At 30.9% G+C, this 19382-nt stretch overlaps 9 protein-coding genes and 1 non-coding gene across 10 annotated transcripts; 6 read left to right on the top strand and 4 right to left on the bottom strand.

Annotated features, from left to right (window-relative positions):
* Positions 1-181: 181 nt before the first annotated feature.
* MHR1 (mitochondrial 54S ribosomal protein mL67) lies at positions 182-892 on the bottom strand (the record flags this gene model as incomplete). Its single annotated transcript, XM_046079405.1, has 1 exon — positions 182-892. One exon carries the CDS (start codon positions 890-892, stop codon positions 182-184), a length of 711 nt encoding a protein of 236 aa, XP_045933120.1.
* A 339-nt stretch (positions 893-1231) lies between these two features.
* On the top strand, positions 1232-1304 carry SCDLUD_004616. The gene has a single exon. It is a non-coding gene; the product is annotated as a tRNA-Lys (tRNA).
* A 272-nt stretch (positions 1305-1576) lies between these two features.
* SCDLUD_004615 (uncharacterized protein) lies at positions 1577-3988 on the top strand (the record flags this gene model as incomplete). The annotated part of the gene is made up of 1 exon (XM_046079406.1): positions 1577-3988. One exon carries the CDS (start codon positions 1577-1579, stop codon positions 3986-3988), a length of 2412 nt encoding a protein of 803 aa, XP_045933119.1.
* A 468-nt stretch (positions 3989-4456) lies between these two features.
* On the top strand, positions 4457-6502 carry HDA2 (Hda2p; the record flags this gene model as incomplete). The annotated part of the gene is made up of 1 exon (XM_046079407.1): positions 4457-6502. One exon carries the CDS (start codon positions 4457-4459, stop codon positions 6500-6502), a length of 2046 nt encoding a protein of 681 aa, XP_045933118.1.
* Positions 6503-6514: 12 nt separating this feature from the next.
* On the bottom strand, positions 6515-7885 carry SCDLUD_004613 (transcription activator GCR1-like domain-containing protein; the record flags this gene model as incomplete). The annotated part of the gene is made up of 1 exon (XM_046079408.1): positions 6515-7885. The coding sequence occupies one exon, from the start codon at positions 7883-7885 to the stop codon at positions 6515-6517; it is 1371 nt and encodes a 456-aa protein (XP_045933117.1).
* A 586-nt stretch (positions 7886-8471) lies between these two features.
* DPL1 (sphinganine-1-phosphate aldolase DPL1) lies at positions 8472-10385 on the top strand (the record flags this gene model as incomplete). The annotated part of the gene is made up of 1 exon (XM_046079409.1): positions 8472-10385. The coding sequence occupies one exon, from the start codon at positions 8472-8474 to the stop codon at positions 10383-10385; it is 1914 nt and encodes a 637-aa protein (XP_045933116.1).
* A 485-nt stretch (positions 10386-10870) lies between these two features.
* SCDLUD_004611 (uncharacterized protein) lies at positions 10871-11881 on the top strand (the record flags this gene model as incomplete). The annotated part of the gene is made up of 1 exon (XM_046076773.1): positions 10871-11881. The coding sequence occupies one exon, from the start codon at positions 10871-10873 to the stop codon at positions 11879-11881; it is 1011 nt and encodes a 336-aa protein (XP_045933115.1).
* A 55-nt stretch (positions 11882-11936) lies between these two features.
* Positions 11937-13739, bottom strand: SCDLUD_004610 (alpha-mannosyltransferase; the record flags this gene model as incomplete). Its single annotated transcript, XM_046079410.1, has 1 exon — positions 11937-13739. One exon carries the CDS (start codon positions 13737-13739, stop codon positions 11937-11939), a length of 1803 nt encoding a protein of 600 aa, XP_045933114.1.
* Positions 13740-14364: 625 nt separating this feature from the next.
* RTT103 (Rtt103p) lies at positions 14365-15552 on the bottom strand (the record flags this gene model as incomplete). Its single annotated transcript, XM_046079411.1, has 1 exon — positions 14365-15552. One exon carries the CDS (start codon positions 15550-15552, stop codon positions 14365-14367), a length of 1188 nt encoding a protein of 395 aa, XP_045933113.1.
* A 462-nt stretch (positions 15553-16014) lies between these two features.
* On the top strand, positions 16015-19365 carry HRQ1 (ATP-dependent 3'-5' DNA helicase; the record flags this gene model as incomplete). Its single annotated transcript, XM_046079412.1, has 1 exon — positions 16015-19365. One exon carries the CDS (start codon positions 16015-16017, stop codon positions 19363-19365), a length of 3351 nt encoding a protein of 1116 aa, XP_045933112.1.
* Between the last annotated feature and the right edge of the window lie 17 nt (positions 19366-19382).

Below are 19382 nucleotides of genomic sequence, written 5' to 3'. Positions count from 1 at the left end.
GTAGTAATATTTTTAATAACTAAAGAATTGTACATTATAGCAAGTAACTAAATAAACAAATAAACAAATAAAATATATACATGACACAGAAATAATAATAAAAACAGGTTTTTATGCTGTTTATTCATTTATTTATTTACAGCATTATCATTGTTGTCGTTGTTATTGTCTTTGTACGTCATTAGTTAGAATTAGTGGTAGCATAATTACTAGTATTCCCATCCTTGTTGTTATCGCTATTAGAATTAGTACTACTTTTTTTCATACTGTTCAATGCCCAGTCACCCAACTGCTTTAAAATAACACTTTCTTCTCTGCTACAATTTCTTTGTTTATTAATCACTTCATGTTTGACTTGTGGTAAAACAGATGTCCAATATTTATTGACATCACCCATTCTCCATTCATCTTCCCAATGAACAGTACTGGTTGCATCTTTTTGTTCCACTAATCCAGATTTTAATATAGATTCCCTCAAATCAGCAACGGCCTCTTGGCTATAAGTAGGTCTAAAATTTCCACTATACCAAATTTGACCCCATTCATTCTTTTTTCTATATTCATTCGCAGTTTTTTTTTGTACAACATCTCTTAAGTATCTCAATCTGTTTAGGTTCTGAAACACTTTAATACTTAAATCATATGAGGGCATGGTAACAACACACATAATTTTCCAAATATCACGTCTGTTAAAAGAGGGCACTCTGTTCTGCCAGTTTGGTTGCTTAAATTGTAACCTAGAGACCAAGGCTGGATTTATAGTTGGTAATTGAGAATAACATACCTGACCGCTTTCTAAATTTCTAAATAAAAAAACCTGTGGAGCAAACCCAGCTTTGGATAACCACTTGGCTGTTCTAAAACGCGAGGAACTGTTTCTGCTGATACTCATAGTAATGGAAGGTATGTGCCTATTTTAAATTTCTATTTCGGTTATTGACTCCAAATCTGGTATTAACCTCTTGGCTATTCCTGTCTAATGGGCAATTTTGAAGAGTGGAAAAGAAAGAGGGCAAATTGCATTGTTACGAAAAAGAAAGGAAAGGAAAAATAAAAAATGGAAAATAAAATAAACTAAAATGAAAAAAATGAAAAAAAAAAAAAAAAAAATAACCTTGTTTACCCGACTAACCTTAACCCAAAAAAAAAAAAAAAAAAAAAAGCTTACTTTGGTACTATTAAATATTATTAACAATGTCTACCTAACTTATTTTTAAGTAAATATAAAATAGCCTTGTTGGCGCAATCGGTAGCGCGTGTGACTCTTAATCACAAGGTTACGGGTTCGATCCCCGTATAGGGCTATTTTTTTGGCATTTTTTGTTTTTTTTTTTTAACATTCATTAACAAAATTAATCTCGAAGGAAATTGAAATTGAAATCGAGATAACAACTACAAACCATCGGATGTGGCCGATAGAACTAATTGTCATCTAATTTACAAATCTTAGAATATATATATATATATATATTTTTTTTTTTGGTACTTATTCTAAATATCCATCTCATCAAACACAAAACAACTTTTTCAACTCAAAAACCATAGCTTTGCCTCCTTCCCTCATCCTATCAAAATAATGTCAATTTATCAATCACATAATGTTTTTCCAACTTTTAGACTGGAGAGTAGTAAATACTACCCAAATTTATTGAATTGTAAAGATACCAATGGAAATATTAACATGATATTTGAACCAAATTTATATACATTCGAAACCCCTAACCATAATGACAGCCAAATCAAGGTTGTTAATGTAGATCAATTTATAATTAATAAAACCTGCAAAAACTGTAAAGCATTGCAATCCAATATAAGTTTTGATTTTAATAACACTAACCTCAATATTTCTACTAATTGGGTCTGTCCCTTTTGCCAAAACATTAATCGCAACCTTACCAGAAATCTTGATAATGACCTTTCAGACTATTTGAATTCCAACACTAACTATACTTTGTACGATTCGTGTACTCCGCCCATACATGGACTTTCAGAAAACTTGAAAATGGTTTTGATTTTAGATTTGGTTTTGCAAGATGAATTTGAATTTGATCAGTTAAAGTATTTCATGACAAAATTTGAAAACTTACTATTGGCCAATCAAAAAAACAATGAGTTGGTGCCGAGTATTTGTATTGTACTATTGGGAAATGATTCCAAAGTTAGTCTCCATTTAACTGATACTGAAATACCATTAACTATTAAAAGTTTGAAAGATTTGCACAGTAGTCTTGTTAATAAACTATGGATCCATGATACCACTCAAGTTCATATGATTTTCCAGAATGTTTTAAATATAGTTGCAAAAACGAATAAGAAAAATTCACACAAAAAAAGACTGAAAAGAGCCATTGGCTTTGGTCTAGAAGTAGCTAATGGAATAACTGCACTAGATCTACGTGCCCAGTCATCCGCTCCCTCAGATATTAAATCATGTTATAAAATTACAAGTGTTCTTTTTGGACCAGCAACTGCTTCCCCAGGTAAAATTGTCTCTTCTTCGATGAAAAGCACAATTAGAGATTTTAAAACAGTCAAAGAACCACAACTTTTAAAAGATTCTATGAAATATTATGCACAAGTGTTATCCTCCTCGCCAGAGTTCGATCAAGTTATAGGATATGATTTCATAGTCTGCAGTGTCCAAGACATTGGTTTGTGGGAAATGTTGCCCAATGATAAATGTAGATTGGTTACATTTCAAGACAGTTTTGTTGATAGTTTGCAGTTTGAAATGGATTTAAACCAATGGTGGAACCAATGGTATATGGTTTTTTCTGATTTACAAATATTCGTGACTAATTCAAATAAATTTCAAATAAACGGTTGTTTCTTGCCACACAGAAATGTTACCACAGATGCAACTGTCAATAAAACTAGCAATTTCAATCCAAAGCTTTTCGTTAGTGATGTTAGAATAGAAGGTTGTATTAAACAGTCCAAATTCACTCAGTTGTTACATACTCCAATCTTCAAAAACGTAACTGTGAGTTTTTACATGGATACTTTGTCTAAAACACCTAAAGCAGTGGAATATGGTATTAATATAGGTAACAATCATAATGAGGAAGAGTATGATGTCAAAACTAGAACCAAGTCTTTTAATGCCTATCCGCCAACGGTATCCACTCAGTTTCAATTGCATTACTACTATAGGGGTAAATCTTACTATGAAGTTGCCACTATAAAAAATCCAACTACAATGCAATTTGCTAATACCCTGCCCATCAAAATAAACCCTCGTGTATCGATCATTTCATTAGTCAAACAAATTTCGTCGTATATTTATAATAAGAAAATAGATTCAGATATACAAAATTTTCAGTGGGAACTGCACACTTTAAATACTAAACTAATTGATTTAGCAACTTTTTTCTATAACAGATTACATCTGGATGATAATAACAGCTTGGAAGTCAACGATTTTACAATGCTATTATATATGTTATGTTTTACTACTAGTTTGTTAAACGTTAGCAGTAACGTGAGTCCTGACGAATATTTAAGAGATTTGGAATTAAAATATTGGAATAATAGTGTTCTATCCTTTAATGATCTATTGCTTGAATTCAACCCGAATGTTTATAAAATTGACAGAAATAGCAAGGGCGATAAGTTTTCAATAACTAAGATTGATTTTACGTTAACTGTTCCAATATTGGAGTCGAGATCAATGGTGAGTGTAACCCATCAAAATAGTAATCCTTCGATGGAATTGGAACTAGTCCTTGTGCTAAGCCAAAATATTTATATTAGAACACGTGATGTTATAGAGGATAAAAATTGGTTAGAAAACATTCAAAGTTACTTAATTAATAAGTTGGGATATAAAAATAAAGCTATTGAATTCGTCAAAATTGGTAGCAGTAAAGATAGATACATTATCAATAAGTTGGATCCTCATATTTTCTTTGGTCCCAATAATTCTAAATTTGATTTTAATAAGTTTAAAGATCAATTAGCTAAAAAAGCTGAGACTATTAATTTCTAGTTATTAAATATAAGTGTGTACAGATGATTATTATTTTATGAGTTTTGGTTAGTAAGTTTTAGTTTTTAGTTTTATAAATATTAAAAATGGATATTTTTTTATTTTTTTAGATTGAAGATTTAAAAAACAAAAGCTGAAAGATGCAACCTATAAAAAAAAATAAATAAATAAATAAAACTTAGAAAATAGAGCTTAAAAAAATTTTTTTTTTTTTTTCATATATATATATATAGATATAGATATATTGGGTTTAAAACTAATGTCTGTTCCTCAAATAACTACATTTCTATAAACTATTGTCGTTTTTAGTATCTCATTAATCTATTTTTCTATTATCAAATTAGGTTTAATACTATCAGCGATAACATTTTCACCTAAAATATTTTAAAAAAATAACTAAATAAAAGTTTTACGAATAAGTGATAGGACAAATCATCCTTAAAAATCCTATACTATAAAAAAAAAAAAATGCATTGTCAGTACATACCGGTTGGGTTAACACCATTACAGTATGATTTAATCCAGATATTAAACTATATTTATTTAGCAAACAAACATAGAAACAATACAAATGGTGGAACTGATTCTCTCACCACTACAAAAAATAATGTTGAATTAAGCAACGACCAATTAATAAAAAAAACCAGAAATATATTAAACCATCCATGTTTAATCGTAGAACATTTTATTCCAAGACATTTATTAATTACTCAGCCAAAAGAACAGTTATTATATTCCAGTGACAAGTTTAGTAAATTAAATAAATTATTGGATATTTTGGTTGAACACAATTTAAACGATGACGTCTCTGGAAATACTCCCACTAATATTAATGGTATTCATAATATTACACTGCCAACCACACTTACGAAAAACGTTGCCTTGGTCGCGCATAATGTCAAAGAATTAGATTTAATTGAAGCTATTTTGTTGGGCAAACCAAATTATGAAATTGTAAGACTATCGGGAACTTCATTGTTTAATAACAATGGCTATGTTAAAGATACTTGCAATTACAAGGAAAATAATGTTACTAATACTGCTACTGTCGTTTTCGCTAATAATAACGATAATAAGAAGAAGAAAAGTAGAAAAGAGAAGAAGAAAAGGAAAGAAAAGGAAAATGATAAAAAGAGAAAAGTATCCGATAATAACAATATAAAGCCATCAACTGGCAAAAAACGTATTAGAAAGTCAGTACAAAAAAGTTATAGATTAAATCAAACACAGGCACAACAAAAAAAAACAACTACTAAAAAAATATGTATATTTTTATTGACTTCCACCCATTTAAATCATGTTTCGGAAAATTTCTTAACTGCTCAATTTAATGTCGATTATGTTATATGTTTTGACTCATTGGTTGATCCTAAAAGCACACCCCCTTTAAACCATTCGTCATTAACTATTACTAAATTATTAGTAATAGATTTCTATGATCATCGAACCCTATTGAAATTAAATAGGAACAATTGTACCGACGATATCAATGACTTTTCAGATATCAACGAAAATGATATTTTCCAATTTGCTAATATAATGAAACGTTGCTTAGTGGATGCAACACTAACTGATGGTAATACCAGATATGGAAGAGACATTCCAACCGAAGAAACACATAGCACTAGTACTCTTGATATAACACAATTCTGTATATTAAACGAAATACCAGAAGTCACTCAAATAGAGAAACAAAAAAATATTGACATTAATAATATTTTAGAAACACTAACGTTCCATGATGATTCTCCTGTACGTCTGTGTGGAAACCTCAATAATGCTGAAGTTACCGTTGATTTTTCCAATGGGGCAAATAGTAATAAATTGGATGCTGCAACTACTATAAATAACAACGTAGATTATGGTGGTCATGAATTAAATAGGACTCTTAAAAAATTAATAACTACTAGATTAGTACAATGTGAAAATAATTATACTTACACTAATCATAACTTGGTACGATTATTAGAAGATGATGAAACTAAAAGACAAGACAAACTAGACATTTTGAAACATGAAAAATTAAAAAAAATGTACCAAGATAATTGGTTGAAACTTGAACCACAGTTGAATACTTCTCAAAATAGAGTGGGAAAGGTTAAAGATGATATGCTTAGGTTGAAAAAATATTGGGAAGCCATTGAAAGCTGTGTTCAAGAACAACATGCACAAGATAAGATAGATGAATTGAGTTTAAAGATAGAAAAAATTAAAGATGAAATAAAAAATGAAGATAATGAGATCGTAGCTTTAAGGTCACGGTACCAAAATGAGTCGACAGCTGCCTTAACTACAACAGCAGAATTGACATCTTTGGAGAAAAACATTGAAACTTTAAAACAACAGTGTGAAGGACCCATAACTAAACTAAGATCTGAAACGAGCAAACAGAATAGATTATATCTACAAAATAAAATATCAACACTAACTAGGGAAAATAAAGGATTGGATAAATACATAGCACGGTTAAGTGAGGTGTATTCTAATAAAAAAAATGGATCCTTGTTCAAGTAAAAATTGTGCAGTTTATTTGAAATTATCGGGTAGGTTTAATTTGTTGAAATAATATGATATGCAACCACTTCCCTTTTCATTTAAATATTTTTGTAATATATCTATTGCTTGTTCTTCATTATAATGCAATTTTTTCATACCTGTTTTAATGGCTTTGACGATACGTAATCTTCTACTTATTTTTGTATTGAAGCTATTTTTAGGGACACGTCCGTTATCTGTTCTCCATTTTGATCCGTACTTGTTTTCTAAATACTCAATGGATAGATTAAAAGGCGGGAATGGTTTCTTGTACTCTAGCCAAATATTTTTCACCGTGATATCCGGGGAGTTTGTATCTATATTGCTTTGCGTAACAGCTTTAGGATAAGTTATATTCGGATTTTTTTTTGATTTTAGCATCATTAGTTTAATGCCAAATCTTTTATAGACTATTTGGTCATTAAATTTAAATACGAGATCATTTACGTTGCTATATTTACTGTCGCCTGGTGCAATATTTTTAGAAGCAGCTGTACTTGCTGTGGCGGTTGTGCCTGAAAATGTAGAAGAGAAACTGGCTTCACTCACATTTTCATCATCTTCATTGCTATATTCTTCATTTTCCCTTTCATTATTATTCCCTTTATCACCTTTTCTTATACTGCTAGCAATGGTATTAGGTGTGTTATTTTCATTGCTAATGCGCGGTGGCCCGATAGTACAGTCGCTTTCATCATTTAAGCCTTCGCTATGGTTTTTGCTGTTATCTAAATAAAAATTATTTTCGCTAGAAAGGTTATTCATATCACTTGAAAAAATACCATCTTCAAATTCATTACTGTCTAATCTATTGGTCGCGAGGGTTTTAGCTGCAGCATTATAATTAAAATTGTCCTGACCGCTCTTATTCTTTATGTTGTTCCCCTTGTTATTAAAGTCATTATCTTTGGCAAGAGCATTAGTTACAATATTAGAACCCATATTGGCGGGATGCAGGGTAGCATTGTTTTCAGTAAGGCTAACAGACGAATTTTTTTTTTTGGTGAGATTATTAATATTAACAGGAGGTGTAATATGGTTTAGCTTAGAATTTAGATCAGTAACAGTAGAGATTGTGGTATCCTGCATCTTGTCAAGGGTATGATTATTTACACTTATATTGCTGTTGTTGCTATCATTCTTTTTGCCCTGATTGTATAGAATATTGTTAGTGTTGGAACTACTAGGATCATAAACGCAATGAACATTAGGTATATTTTTTATTTCGAAATAAATTCTTGTAAATAGCTTTTTATGGTTGCTATTATGATTAGATTCAGAGTTACTATAAACTAGGTTTATTGGTATAATCACTGGTAATTGGTCTACCTCTATGTTTATTGGGGTTACAAGGTTTGTCATTAGTCTTTTTTTGTTTGTTTGTTTGTTTGTTGATAATTAGCAAAAAGACAATGATTTTGTTTACAATAAATAAGTTAAAATACATAAAATTGGCGATTGTAATAAATAGTGTCAGCGGCTAAAGACAATTTTCTTGAAATAAACAACAGCTATTCCTTTAACAGTTATCTAAGCGGCAAATAGTCCGCACAATTTATGCCACGGACATCGGATTGTTCAATTAATTTTTTGTTAGAATGTCGATTGATTCAAACATCTGAATAAATTTGAGGGTTTTTTTTTTTTTTTTTTTTTTCTCTCTCTCGAATAATAATAACAATAATAATAATAAAAAAAAAAAAGGGGGAAATAACGTGATTTTCATCAACAATCAAAATAAAAGTAATTAAAAATAACTTTACCATTACTCAATCAATAAACATTTTATTTAAATATAGAACCTAATAATATTATAACCCATTTTTTTATTTTAAGAACAAGAAGAAAGAAGAATTAAAAAAAAAAGAAAAAAAAAAAAAAGATTAAAATTAAAATCTAGGGATTTTAACGCTACTGGAACCGTTTCCTCCTCCTCCTCTCCTTTTAAATGAATTATAATTCAGCTACTGTTAGTAGCAATACCAGTTGTACAATGGAACAACATTTAATTGATAAGTTAAGACTTTTTGTTGAAAACGAAAAAAGTAATAATCGATTATTACAATCAATCAATACTTTATGCAACCAACCATTTTCTCAAATTTTTAATGAACTTTTTGATTGGTTTCAAGCTCAGAGTAAATGGGACTTATTGCAAAAATGTATAATTTTGTATATAATCTATCAAAAGTTTCTGATTCCAGTATATTATGAAATTAAAGGCTATGGTTTGGTATATTTTATTAGACATACAATAATCAGAAATTTTCTACTAAAGAATTTATTTGGTAAAATCATCCTAAAAAATAAATTGGCTTCGGAAAAAATCAATCAAGAGGTTAACAAAGTCAAAAAAGACTTAAGAAAGAGTTTAATTAAGACAACTCCAGAGCTAACAAATTACAACAAATTACCTGCTGTTGGGCTAACCCAAGGTGAAATTGTTGAGTATCTAGATAAATCAATCAAACTATTGCCGCATTCGGATTATGAACATGGGAAAGTTAGTGGCGCAGTTTATCACGGTGGTAAAGAATTAATTGATATACAAACGATAAGTTTTCAAAAGTACTGTGTTGGCAATCAATTGCATCCCGATGTGTTCCCGGGTTTAAGAAACATGGAAGCTGAAGTAGTTTCAATGGTTTTGCAAATGTTTCACGCTGATTATAGCAAAGGATTTGTTGGTTCCACTACTTCTGGTGGGACAGAGTCCTTATTGTTAGCGTGTTTGAGTGCTAAAATGTACGGATTAAAGTATAAAAATATTACAGAGCCAGAAATAATCATTCCTAAAACAGCACATGCTGGGTTCTACAAGGCGGGTTATTATTTTAATATAAAAATTAGAGAGGCTAATATTGATCCTGTTACATATAAAGTTGATTTAAAACATGTTGCAAATTTAATCAATAAAAACACTTGTTTACTTGTCGGCAGTGCACCAAATTTCCCACACGGTATAATTGATGATATCGAAGGCCTAAGTGAATTGGCTTTGAGAAATAATGGGGGTATCCCATTACACGTTGATTGCTGTTTAGGTAGTTTTATAGTAGCGTATATGGAAAAATGTGGTTTTAGCGTTGGACCCGGGTATTTTGATTTTAGAGTGCCTGGTGTGACCAGTATTAGTTGTGATACTCACAAGTATGGGTTTGCTCCCAAGGGCTCAAGCGTGTTGATGTATAGAAATGCTACTTTGAGAAGCTGTCAATATTATATATCAACAGATTGGTGCGGTGGGTTGTATGGCTCGCCAACTTTAGCTGGGAGTAGACCAGGTGCACTAGTGGTTGGTTGTTGGTCAACAATGGTACATATGGGTTCGAAGGGTTATTTAGAAAGTTGTAAAGAAATAGTTGGTGCTGCTATGGCATTGAAAAAATTTATCCAACAAGAAATACCAGCATTAAAAATTAATGGTGATCCATTGTGTTCTGTTGTATCATTTGCTTTCCAAGATGAAAATAAATACGATATTTACGAGTTAAGTGATAGATTAAGTAAGAATGAGCATTGGCATATGAACACATTACAAAATCCAGCTGCTATACATTTTGCCTTGACTAGATTGAGTGCACCCATTGTTGAAACTGAACTCTGTCCTATTTTGAAAAGGACTGTGGAAGAATATGTGAAAGAGGTTGATAGTAGAAATGATGATTCCGTTGATAAGAAGCACGGTGCTAACTCGGATACTAGCGCTTTATATGGTGTTGCAGGTAGTGTTAAAACTACTGGTATTGCAGATAGATTAGTAGAAGCATTTTTAGATACTTTATTTCAACCAGCCAGTACTGATATCCCTGATGTCAATGTTACCAGCACTACAATTGAGACCGATGATATAATTAACTAAGGACACAATGTATACATGTATATATAGCTAATATATTTATTTCAGAAGTAGCTCAATTTTTTTTTTTTTTTTTTTTTTTTTAAAAAAAAGATTATTATTATTATTATTATTATTATTATTATTATTATTATTATTATTATTATTATTATTAGTATTATTATTAGTATTATTATTATTATTATTAGTATTTCATCTCTGTCATTCGTAAATATACACACACACACACATATATATATATTCGGGTAAAAACCCTGTTATTTTTCAGTATTTTATTTTATTTTTTATTTTTTATTTTTAAACTAATAAAAGAAAAACTATTAATCTATTTCCCACTCTTGCAATGTCAATCACTTCAATTAATTAAATTTCAAACATATCGTAACTCGTGTGAAAAATATTTATTAACATAAGGAAGATAATAATAATAGATCACATATACATATCTTCTTTTGTTCGTTAAAGGGAAAATTATAGCATTGTAAAAGATGAAGTATGTTTTATTTTATGATAAGAAAATATCAATAAACACTATAACTCAATTGCATGATTTATTAGTCAATAATTCATTTAATATCCTAAAATCAAAAAGCAATATACCGACTATCTACAATTCTACTTCTTCAAATAATAGCACCACTACCGCAACAACAGCCGCCACTATCTCTACTACTACTACTACTAATAATGGTGGTGGTAATAATAACGATGTCGCCAGTATCCTCAGCAACAACAATAATGAAAGTTCTAGTGGAACCAATGATACTTGGGAATTTGAATTGAAAACTTTTAGAAACACTATTCCATCCACTATTTCTAATGATAGCCCTGTTTCTACTACGACGACCACTACCACTTCTAATAGTGCAAATAAGAACCTAATGTATGTTTTAACTTTTGATAAAAGTCAAAGTATAGTACATATAGGAAACGATGCTTCAATTAAACTGCAACACAATATTAGCAAAGGCTTTTGTGATACAACAAAAATGGGTGAACTTCATGGATTGTTTCAAAATGGATGTCTTTTTAATAATAATAATAAAAGCAGTAGTAATAGCAGTGTTGGGAACGATGACTATATTCATAAGATATTAAATAGTGGCAAGACGTGGACACAAAGACAATTATTTAAGGGATCATTGGGTGTAAAATACCAAATTAAGTTGCCAAATAAATTATTTGTTAGTAGCAACAATACTAATAGTACCGTTACTATTGAGACCAAAAGCGGTTATCAACTGATCACTTTAAGTATGATTAATGCTACAAGTTCCTCTAATGATTTAAAAGGGTTAATTATAGAACTAGAAGTTGAAGCATTTCCTAAACCTGGTCTACAAGAAATATCTATATCCGCATTGGAATACGTTGCGAGAATATTAGATAAAGAACTAGCCAAGGATGTTTTGGATGTCTCGGAGAAAACTATTAATAGTGAAGATCTAGTATACAATGATTACCAATTAACCAAACAATATATAAAATATTTGGAATAATTTATTGTAGATTTATATTCAATATATAAACATATATATATATATACATTACAGATTATATCTCAGGTTTAACTGCTGAGTCATGTGTTTCCTTTAAAAATTCCACTCTTTTGCTTAGCTCCAGACAAATCTTGGGCCAATCATCAGTATTCTTTTTGTCTTGGTAATATTTAAAATCAATACGTTGTTCATCATGGCACATGACCTTTTCCAACTCTTCAAAAGCAAATAGTTCAATATCAAAATATTTCATTCTTTTTAGATCTCTAAATTGCCTATACGGAGTGACTCCGTCTCTATCATACGCAAATTCCCTATCTTTGTATAATCTCCATGGATCGAATTTATTCAGCGAGGCATGAACAAACATATATTCGAGATTTTTACCGTTATTTTCATCCTTCATCCATTTATCATAGAAAATGCGACCTTTGTTGTATTTTTTGATTGGATCATTGTCATCGTTACCGAACAAGTCATCCTGAACTAACTTTTCGGAATTTTTCCTTACATAGTTGTAATAATGTTGGTAATCTTTTTCAAAATCGACTTGTAATAAACCACAGCCTCTATACTCGCCGTTACCCCCCTCTTTCTTTTGCTTGAAAAAGCCGGTAATACCCATTCCGCTTTTAATTTGATAGTATGGATTGTCCAAAGCAAAAGCTGCACCTATAAACGTTTCTTTGTCACCTTCACCTGCACCTCCCAATGAAAACATATTATAGTACCATGCTGGGCCATAGACATTATAATATAAACTTAATAATAATGTATCCAAATGTCTGACCTTATCCATGAGCATTTGCCCACTTTCACTTGTTGGGTCAGAGAGAGTGTTTTTGAAATTATGCATTCTGATTTTATTAGCTGCATCATCATATGTCATTCTATTATCTTTATATTCTGGATATTGTATTTCAAATGGAGTTATACTATCACCCACGTTTCGAATTGGATTTTCATTCAAATCTATGTGTTTGTGAATTAATTTATAAAAGGTTGGAGGTGTGACTCTGGCCCACATATCTGGCCAAATAACAAGACCGTTTTCTAAATAGCTGGTTTGATTATTGAAATCGTCTAGGTTGCTGATCAAATAATTGTCGGCATCGATAAATGCTACGTGTCTAAAAGTAGAAATTAATAGAGCCCAAACTTTAAACTGAAATCTATCAAATTTGAAATCAGGATCTTCTAATAGAGAGTCTGGTAAAACGTCTGATAAGAAAATACATTTTGCATTCAATTTAGGTAAGACATTAAAACAAAAATCCTCCTCACCTACCTTATCAACTTCCGGGATGAAAACTTCGACAGGTAATGTTGTGCCAAATTTTCTCATAGATCTAATCGAGTTGTAGGCCAAAACAGAATACTTGCCTCCACCAACAGTAACGATACCTATATCACTTTCATTATCATCTTTTTCTTTTGTTTCTTTGCTGGAGCTTGAAGGATGATGGTATTTTTTCTGTAAGTCGGTCTTAATTTTATTTACAAAACCCCAATGATTTGATTCCAAATTATCGAAAATGGAATCAGGTAATGAATAACATTCGTTTAAATTATTGTAAACAGCAAGGTTGTTAACTCTATCGTCAAATAATGACATATCGGCCATTTTACAATTTTTTGTCCTTAAATTTTTTTTATTTTCGATAGAAGTCTCTTCCAAGGCTATAGGTTTGTAAGTCTTCAAGTGATTAACCAAAGAATAGTAAAAATCATCATTGGGAGTTTTCTTTTCCGGCATGCTCCTAATGGTATGATGGTCCAATAATAATTTTGCAATTACTATAATGACAGTAGTTGCTAACAATATCTTTTTTAAACGTTTCTTACCTGACAAAAACATTTGGTGTGAGTGGATGTGGATGTGAGTTTTCTGTTATATAAGTTTGAAAGTATTTGTTTCTTTTCCTTGAAGGATTGTATTTGAATAAAAAAAAATAAGTTTTATTGGGGGGGGGTTAATAATGATAAATATAATTTTAGTTGTTCTCGGTTGATAAATTTTCGTGTAACGCTTGATACGTAAGCAGCCTGCTGTTGTGAGAAGGGTTTTTTTTTTAATTATTTTTTTATTTTCCGCGTATTTTTTCTTGTGAGGAAAAAAAAAGAAAAAAAGGTGTAAAAATGAAAAGAAAAAAAAGAAAAAAAAAAAAAAATGGCTGGGTAAATGGCTGGTTACTACCCGGAACAAAAACTTGACAAGTTATCAAAACGGTTTTTCCCTTTTTCTTTTTATGGTCATTACAACTTTTAAACAGTAAAGCATTTATAAAAAATAACTATATATAATTAATATTTCAATTCCATAACAAAATATTCATAATCATGCTAAAAATAATTCATACTCATTGTAAAATGCCTACCACAAAATACTAAACGGGGAGAAAAAGAATTAAAAGAAAAAAAAAAAATGAAATGAAGCAGGAAATCAACTTGTACACTAACACATTTCTTTTTTTTTTTACCTCTCAACTGGATAATTTACTTAGCAAATCCTGTAAATTAGAAGTCACTGTATTACTATTTACCTCTGCTACATTTTCCTCTTCAAATATACTCTTGTTCTCTTCCTCTTCTACACCTATGTCTTGAGTTTGTTCAGTACTCTCTGTTATCCCTTCTTGTAAATCCTTATTATCATCAGTATGTACTATTCCATTTTGTTCCAATTTACATCTCTTTGCAACATGTGCATCACCAGTATCACTATCAATATCGCTGTCACTATCGCTTTGTTGTTCATACGTAGGTAGTTCACCTGTATACTGGTTGCTGTTATGGTTTATGCTATTATTAGCATTAGTAATGTCATTACTACTAATGTTGTTATTATTTATTAAATTTAAACTATTTATAATGAGGCCCAAATCTTTATTAGAATACTTACTATTGTTTTTATTATCACTACTAACAATGTCACTCCCATCACCAGTATTTTCTTCTTTCTGTTCTTTTTCAATTTCTTGTTTTTCTAATTCTGTTAGATGCTTTAATTCTTCAACTATTTTCGATCTGATAGAAACACTACCACTATTACTGGTAGTAGCACCACTAGTATTTTTTTGTTTGATTATATACAATTGATTATACAATCCCACCAAGAACTTCAATTCAGCAGGTATCTCATTATTACTGCTAGCATCTGCAATTGTAGAAGTAGTACTGTTATCGATGATAGCACTTCCTTCAACTTTTTTATTGAAATTGCTTGGTTCTGTAATTTTCAACAAATCCATAATAACCGAGCTGGAGAAAACTTCTCTCTCTTTCCAAATCTTAACAACTCTATGTACTTTAGCCTTAATATCTTGACTACTGTTCAATCTGTCACTAATTTGAAGAAAACAACTTTTTATATTTTTGTTTAAAATCTCCATTAATTGTACAAGTGATTGACTTTTCGTTGATCCTTTGAATTTGCAATATTGGGCAAAATCGTTTATCAAATATATTGTTAGCAATTTTCTTCTTATATTTGTCTTTTCATTTTGTAAATATTCCAAAATAGTATCACTGACTAAACCAGGTGTGTTAGGAGATGAAATCGATGTGTTTATGACTTGTTGGATCATCCATTTTGAAGTTTTGACAATACTTTCTTGTGTTTCATTCAATACATTTAATTTGTGCAATATATCCTCTCTACGAAGTGACATTGGTAATATGCAGATGAAAGTAGCTTTAGTTTAATATGTTGCTGTGAATTTAGCGTTTTGATTTTAAATTTGGAAAGTTATCTCTGATATTTTTTATTTTTTAACTTTTCACTTCATTCTTTCTCCTTTAAGACAGTAAGTTGATTATAAATTACTGTACCAAATTTTAATTAACAATTTTCCAAAAAAGCAGCGGATAAAACAAAAAAGGAAAAAAAGGAAAAAAAAAAAAAAACTTGCATCCGTACCTTTTATAAAAACCAGTACATAAAAAGTCTAGTTAATATTTTTTTTTTTTGGTTTCCATTTCGTTAAATTTATAATAAAAATAATATCCAATTGCCTACAAAAATGATTAACTTCAAGTAAATCTTATCCCATTTTACATCTATCATAGAACAAAATAAAAAGCTAATCAAGCATAATAGTTTCTTAGACTAATCCCCTTGCTTCCACTAAACAATGAATAATAGTATTTACCATTATGATAACAACAACAAAAACAAAAATACTGATGATGATGGCACTAATATATTAGTTAAAAGACAAAAGCTACACGGTAATATAAACAACAAAAAAAAAACATCAATCGAGGATCAAAATATATTAAAATTTAAATTCAGCCATTTAAACACATTCTACACTTTTCTAAAATATAAAACACCCTATTTACAATCTATTTCGTTCAACTATTTGAAACAGAACCTAGATAAAATTATTGGCAAAAAATACACAACAAAAGAATCACTCACTGAAAAGGATGTGTCCTTAATTACCAAAATATTAAACTATGACAATAATAAAAGCAGCAATATACCTAATATAGCAGAATTTAAGTATATCGATAAAGATCAGTATGAACTTGACAATATGTCTAGAAAAAGTGCCCAAACATTATTAACTAACCAGTCCTCATCAGATATTTTTAAACTTGAGGACACTGAGGGTAGCAGTGAGGGCAATGACAAAAGACTTATTTTAGTTTTAAAATTTAAACAAGGAAATATAAACGATATGAAACAATTAAAATCTACGATTGAACATAGACAAGATATATTTAACAAAAATTTGCAAAAGCTACTGACCAAATATGATACTATTACTGGTTTGTATAATTCAACGTGTGTACCCCAGGCACCTAACTTCGATGATCCATTATCTTTATTGAATAAAAATAAAGACCATAAAAAATTAGACAGTAATGATAAGAATAATAATGCCGTGTCCGGTTTTATATTTGATTATTTTAAATCAAAGGAAATTTTGCACGTTTTGAATGCTTCCCCCGCCAACTATTCTACAATGGACGACTTTTTACCGAAAGTTATTCAAGAATTATTGAAGCCAATTGACAAACTATACATACATCAAAAATTAGCTATACAGGATATCATTGAATATGGGAAAAATTGTATTGTCACGACCTCTACTTCATCGGGGAAATCTCTAATTTATCAAATTTCAACATTGTTGTCCATTTTAAAAAATCCAAATAATTCGAGTGTATTATATATTTCACCAACCAAAGCGTTAGCGCAAGACCAACAGAGATCATTCCAAAATTTATTATCCAAGTTAAATAATATTGACCCTGAAACATTAACAGATAAAAAGGACATGGAAGACTATAAAGTTTTGAAAAATTTAAAAATTGCCACATATGATGGTGATACTGATATTAAAACAAGGAGGAATATTAGAAAAGATGACTTAGTACGAGTCATATTCACCAACCCAGACATGTTGCATGCAAGCATCTTACCTAATCACGTTAACTGGAGACGCATTCTACTAAATTTAAAACTGTGCATTATAGACGAGCTACACATTTATACTGGTCTTTTTGGTACACATGTATCCTTTGTGCTAAGACGTTTAAGACGTTTATTGTACCATTTAGGTAATGGTAGTCAGCTTGATACTAGTAGTGATGGTTGTAAATTTATTGGGTGTAGTGCCACGTTGCGCGACCCCAATATGGCATTTCAATCACTTTTAGGGTTGCCCTCTAATTCAATTTCAGTAGTAACAAAAGATGGCTCTCCTAGGGGTTTAAAAAATGTCATCGTCTGGAATCCAGATATTACAGGAACAACAACAAATGGCTTTAAATATAAAAGAGATTTTATTGGAGGGAGTGCCAGAATTATAGTAGAATTATTGAAAAGAAATATTAAGACAATTGCATTTTGTTTTGTCAGGCGGCTGTGCGAATTATTAATGAAAGAGGTAAGAACTTTATTGACTAACGAGAATATCCAGGAAACTTATTTACCAGATGTTGTTTCTTACAGAGGCGGATATTCTACACAAGACCGCCGTAAAATAGAAAAAGAATTATTTCATGGAAATTTAAAATGTGTTATTTCAACAAATGCTTTGGAATTAGGTGTTGATATCGGTGAATTAGATTGTGTATTGATGTGTGGGTTCCCGGTTTCCCTTTCAAATTTCCACCAACAAAGTGGGAGAGCCGGTAGAAGAATGCACGATTCAATGACCATTGTAGTGGCGAGCGATAACCCTGTGGATCAGTATTACGTAAAACATTCTGAGAAACTCGTTTCGATGGACCCCAATGACTTGCAAGATTTAGTAATTGATTTAAGTAACTCGATGGTCTTGGAAAGTCATTTGCAATGTGCAGCCTTTGAGTTTCCAATAACTTTAACCGAAGACGAGCCGTATTTTGCAATTACCGGAGAAAAAGACTCTATAACCAAGTTTAGAACGCTATGTGAAAAAAAACTACAAATGTACGAAGGAAATGATCCAAATTTGATCAATACTTATAATTGTAACATTAGGTACTTACCATGGCCTGCAAAATTCGTTTCCTTGAGAGGTGTGGAAGAAGATATGTATGCGGTTGTTGATGTTACCAACAACAGAAACGTTGTTATTGAAGAAATCGAAGCGTCGAGAACTAGTTTTACATTGTATGATGGTGGCATTTTTATTCACCAAGGGTTACCATATTTAGTGAAAGAATTTAATCCAGACGAGCATTACGCTAAAGTGCTTAGGGTGGATGTTGATTATATCACTAGCCAAAGAGATTTCACCGATGTGGACCCTATTGAAATAGAAATAATCAGAAGTTTAAGCAAGAAAAGTGATGTTCCTGTGTATTTTGGTAAAATTAGAACGAAAATTGTTGTTTTTGGGTTTTTGAAATTAAACAAATATAACCAGATTTTGGACGTTGTCGAGACTCATAACCCACCGGTAATACTTCATTCAAAAGGTTTTTGGATAGATATACCTAAACGGGCGTTAGAATTAGTTGCACAAAAGCAACTAAATATGGCTGGCGGTATTCATGCTGCACAGCATGCAATAATCTCATGTTTGCCACAATATATAGTTACAGGTGTTGACGAGATTCAAACTGAATGCAAAGCTGCAGAAAAGGAGTTTGCTTCGAGGCAAACGGAGAGGGTACGACCAGCTAGACTAATTTTTTACGATTCTAAAGGCGGTAGTTCTGGCTCTGGGTTGAGCATTAAAGCCTTTGAGCATATTGATGAGGTTTTGGAAAACGCTACGGCTAAAATTGAAAACTGTGACTGTGAATATGGCTGCCCGAGTTGTGGTGTTGCTGTACCATTTTGCAAAGAAAATAGTTCAGTTCTATCTAAACAAGCCTGCTTGATTATCTTGCATGTCATATTGGGTCATGACCCAGATACTTTTTTAAATAATATTAAAGATGGGCCCGAGGAAAATATGCCATTAATCCAAGTGGAAACGGTGAAACCGGTGGTGGATCATGTAAAATTTTCCAATGGGTTTAAAATCATCGAGTTTTAAATTGCTACTTGATCAGT

This window comes from Saccharomycodes ludwigii, chromosome VI, assembly GCF_020623625.1.
Source record: "Saccharomycodes ludwigii strain NBRC 1722 chromosome VI, whole genome shotgun sequence".
Classification (NCBI taxonomy): Eukaryota; Fungi; Ascomycota; class Saccharomycetes; order Saccharomycodales; family Saccharomycodaceae; genus Saccharomycodes; species Saccharomycodes ludwigii.
The sequence above is the reverse complement of the archived record's forward strand: the minus strand, read 5'-3'. Positions and strand labels throughout refer to the sequence as shown.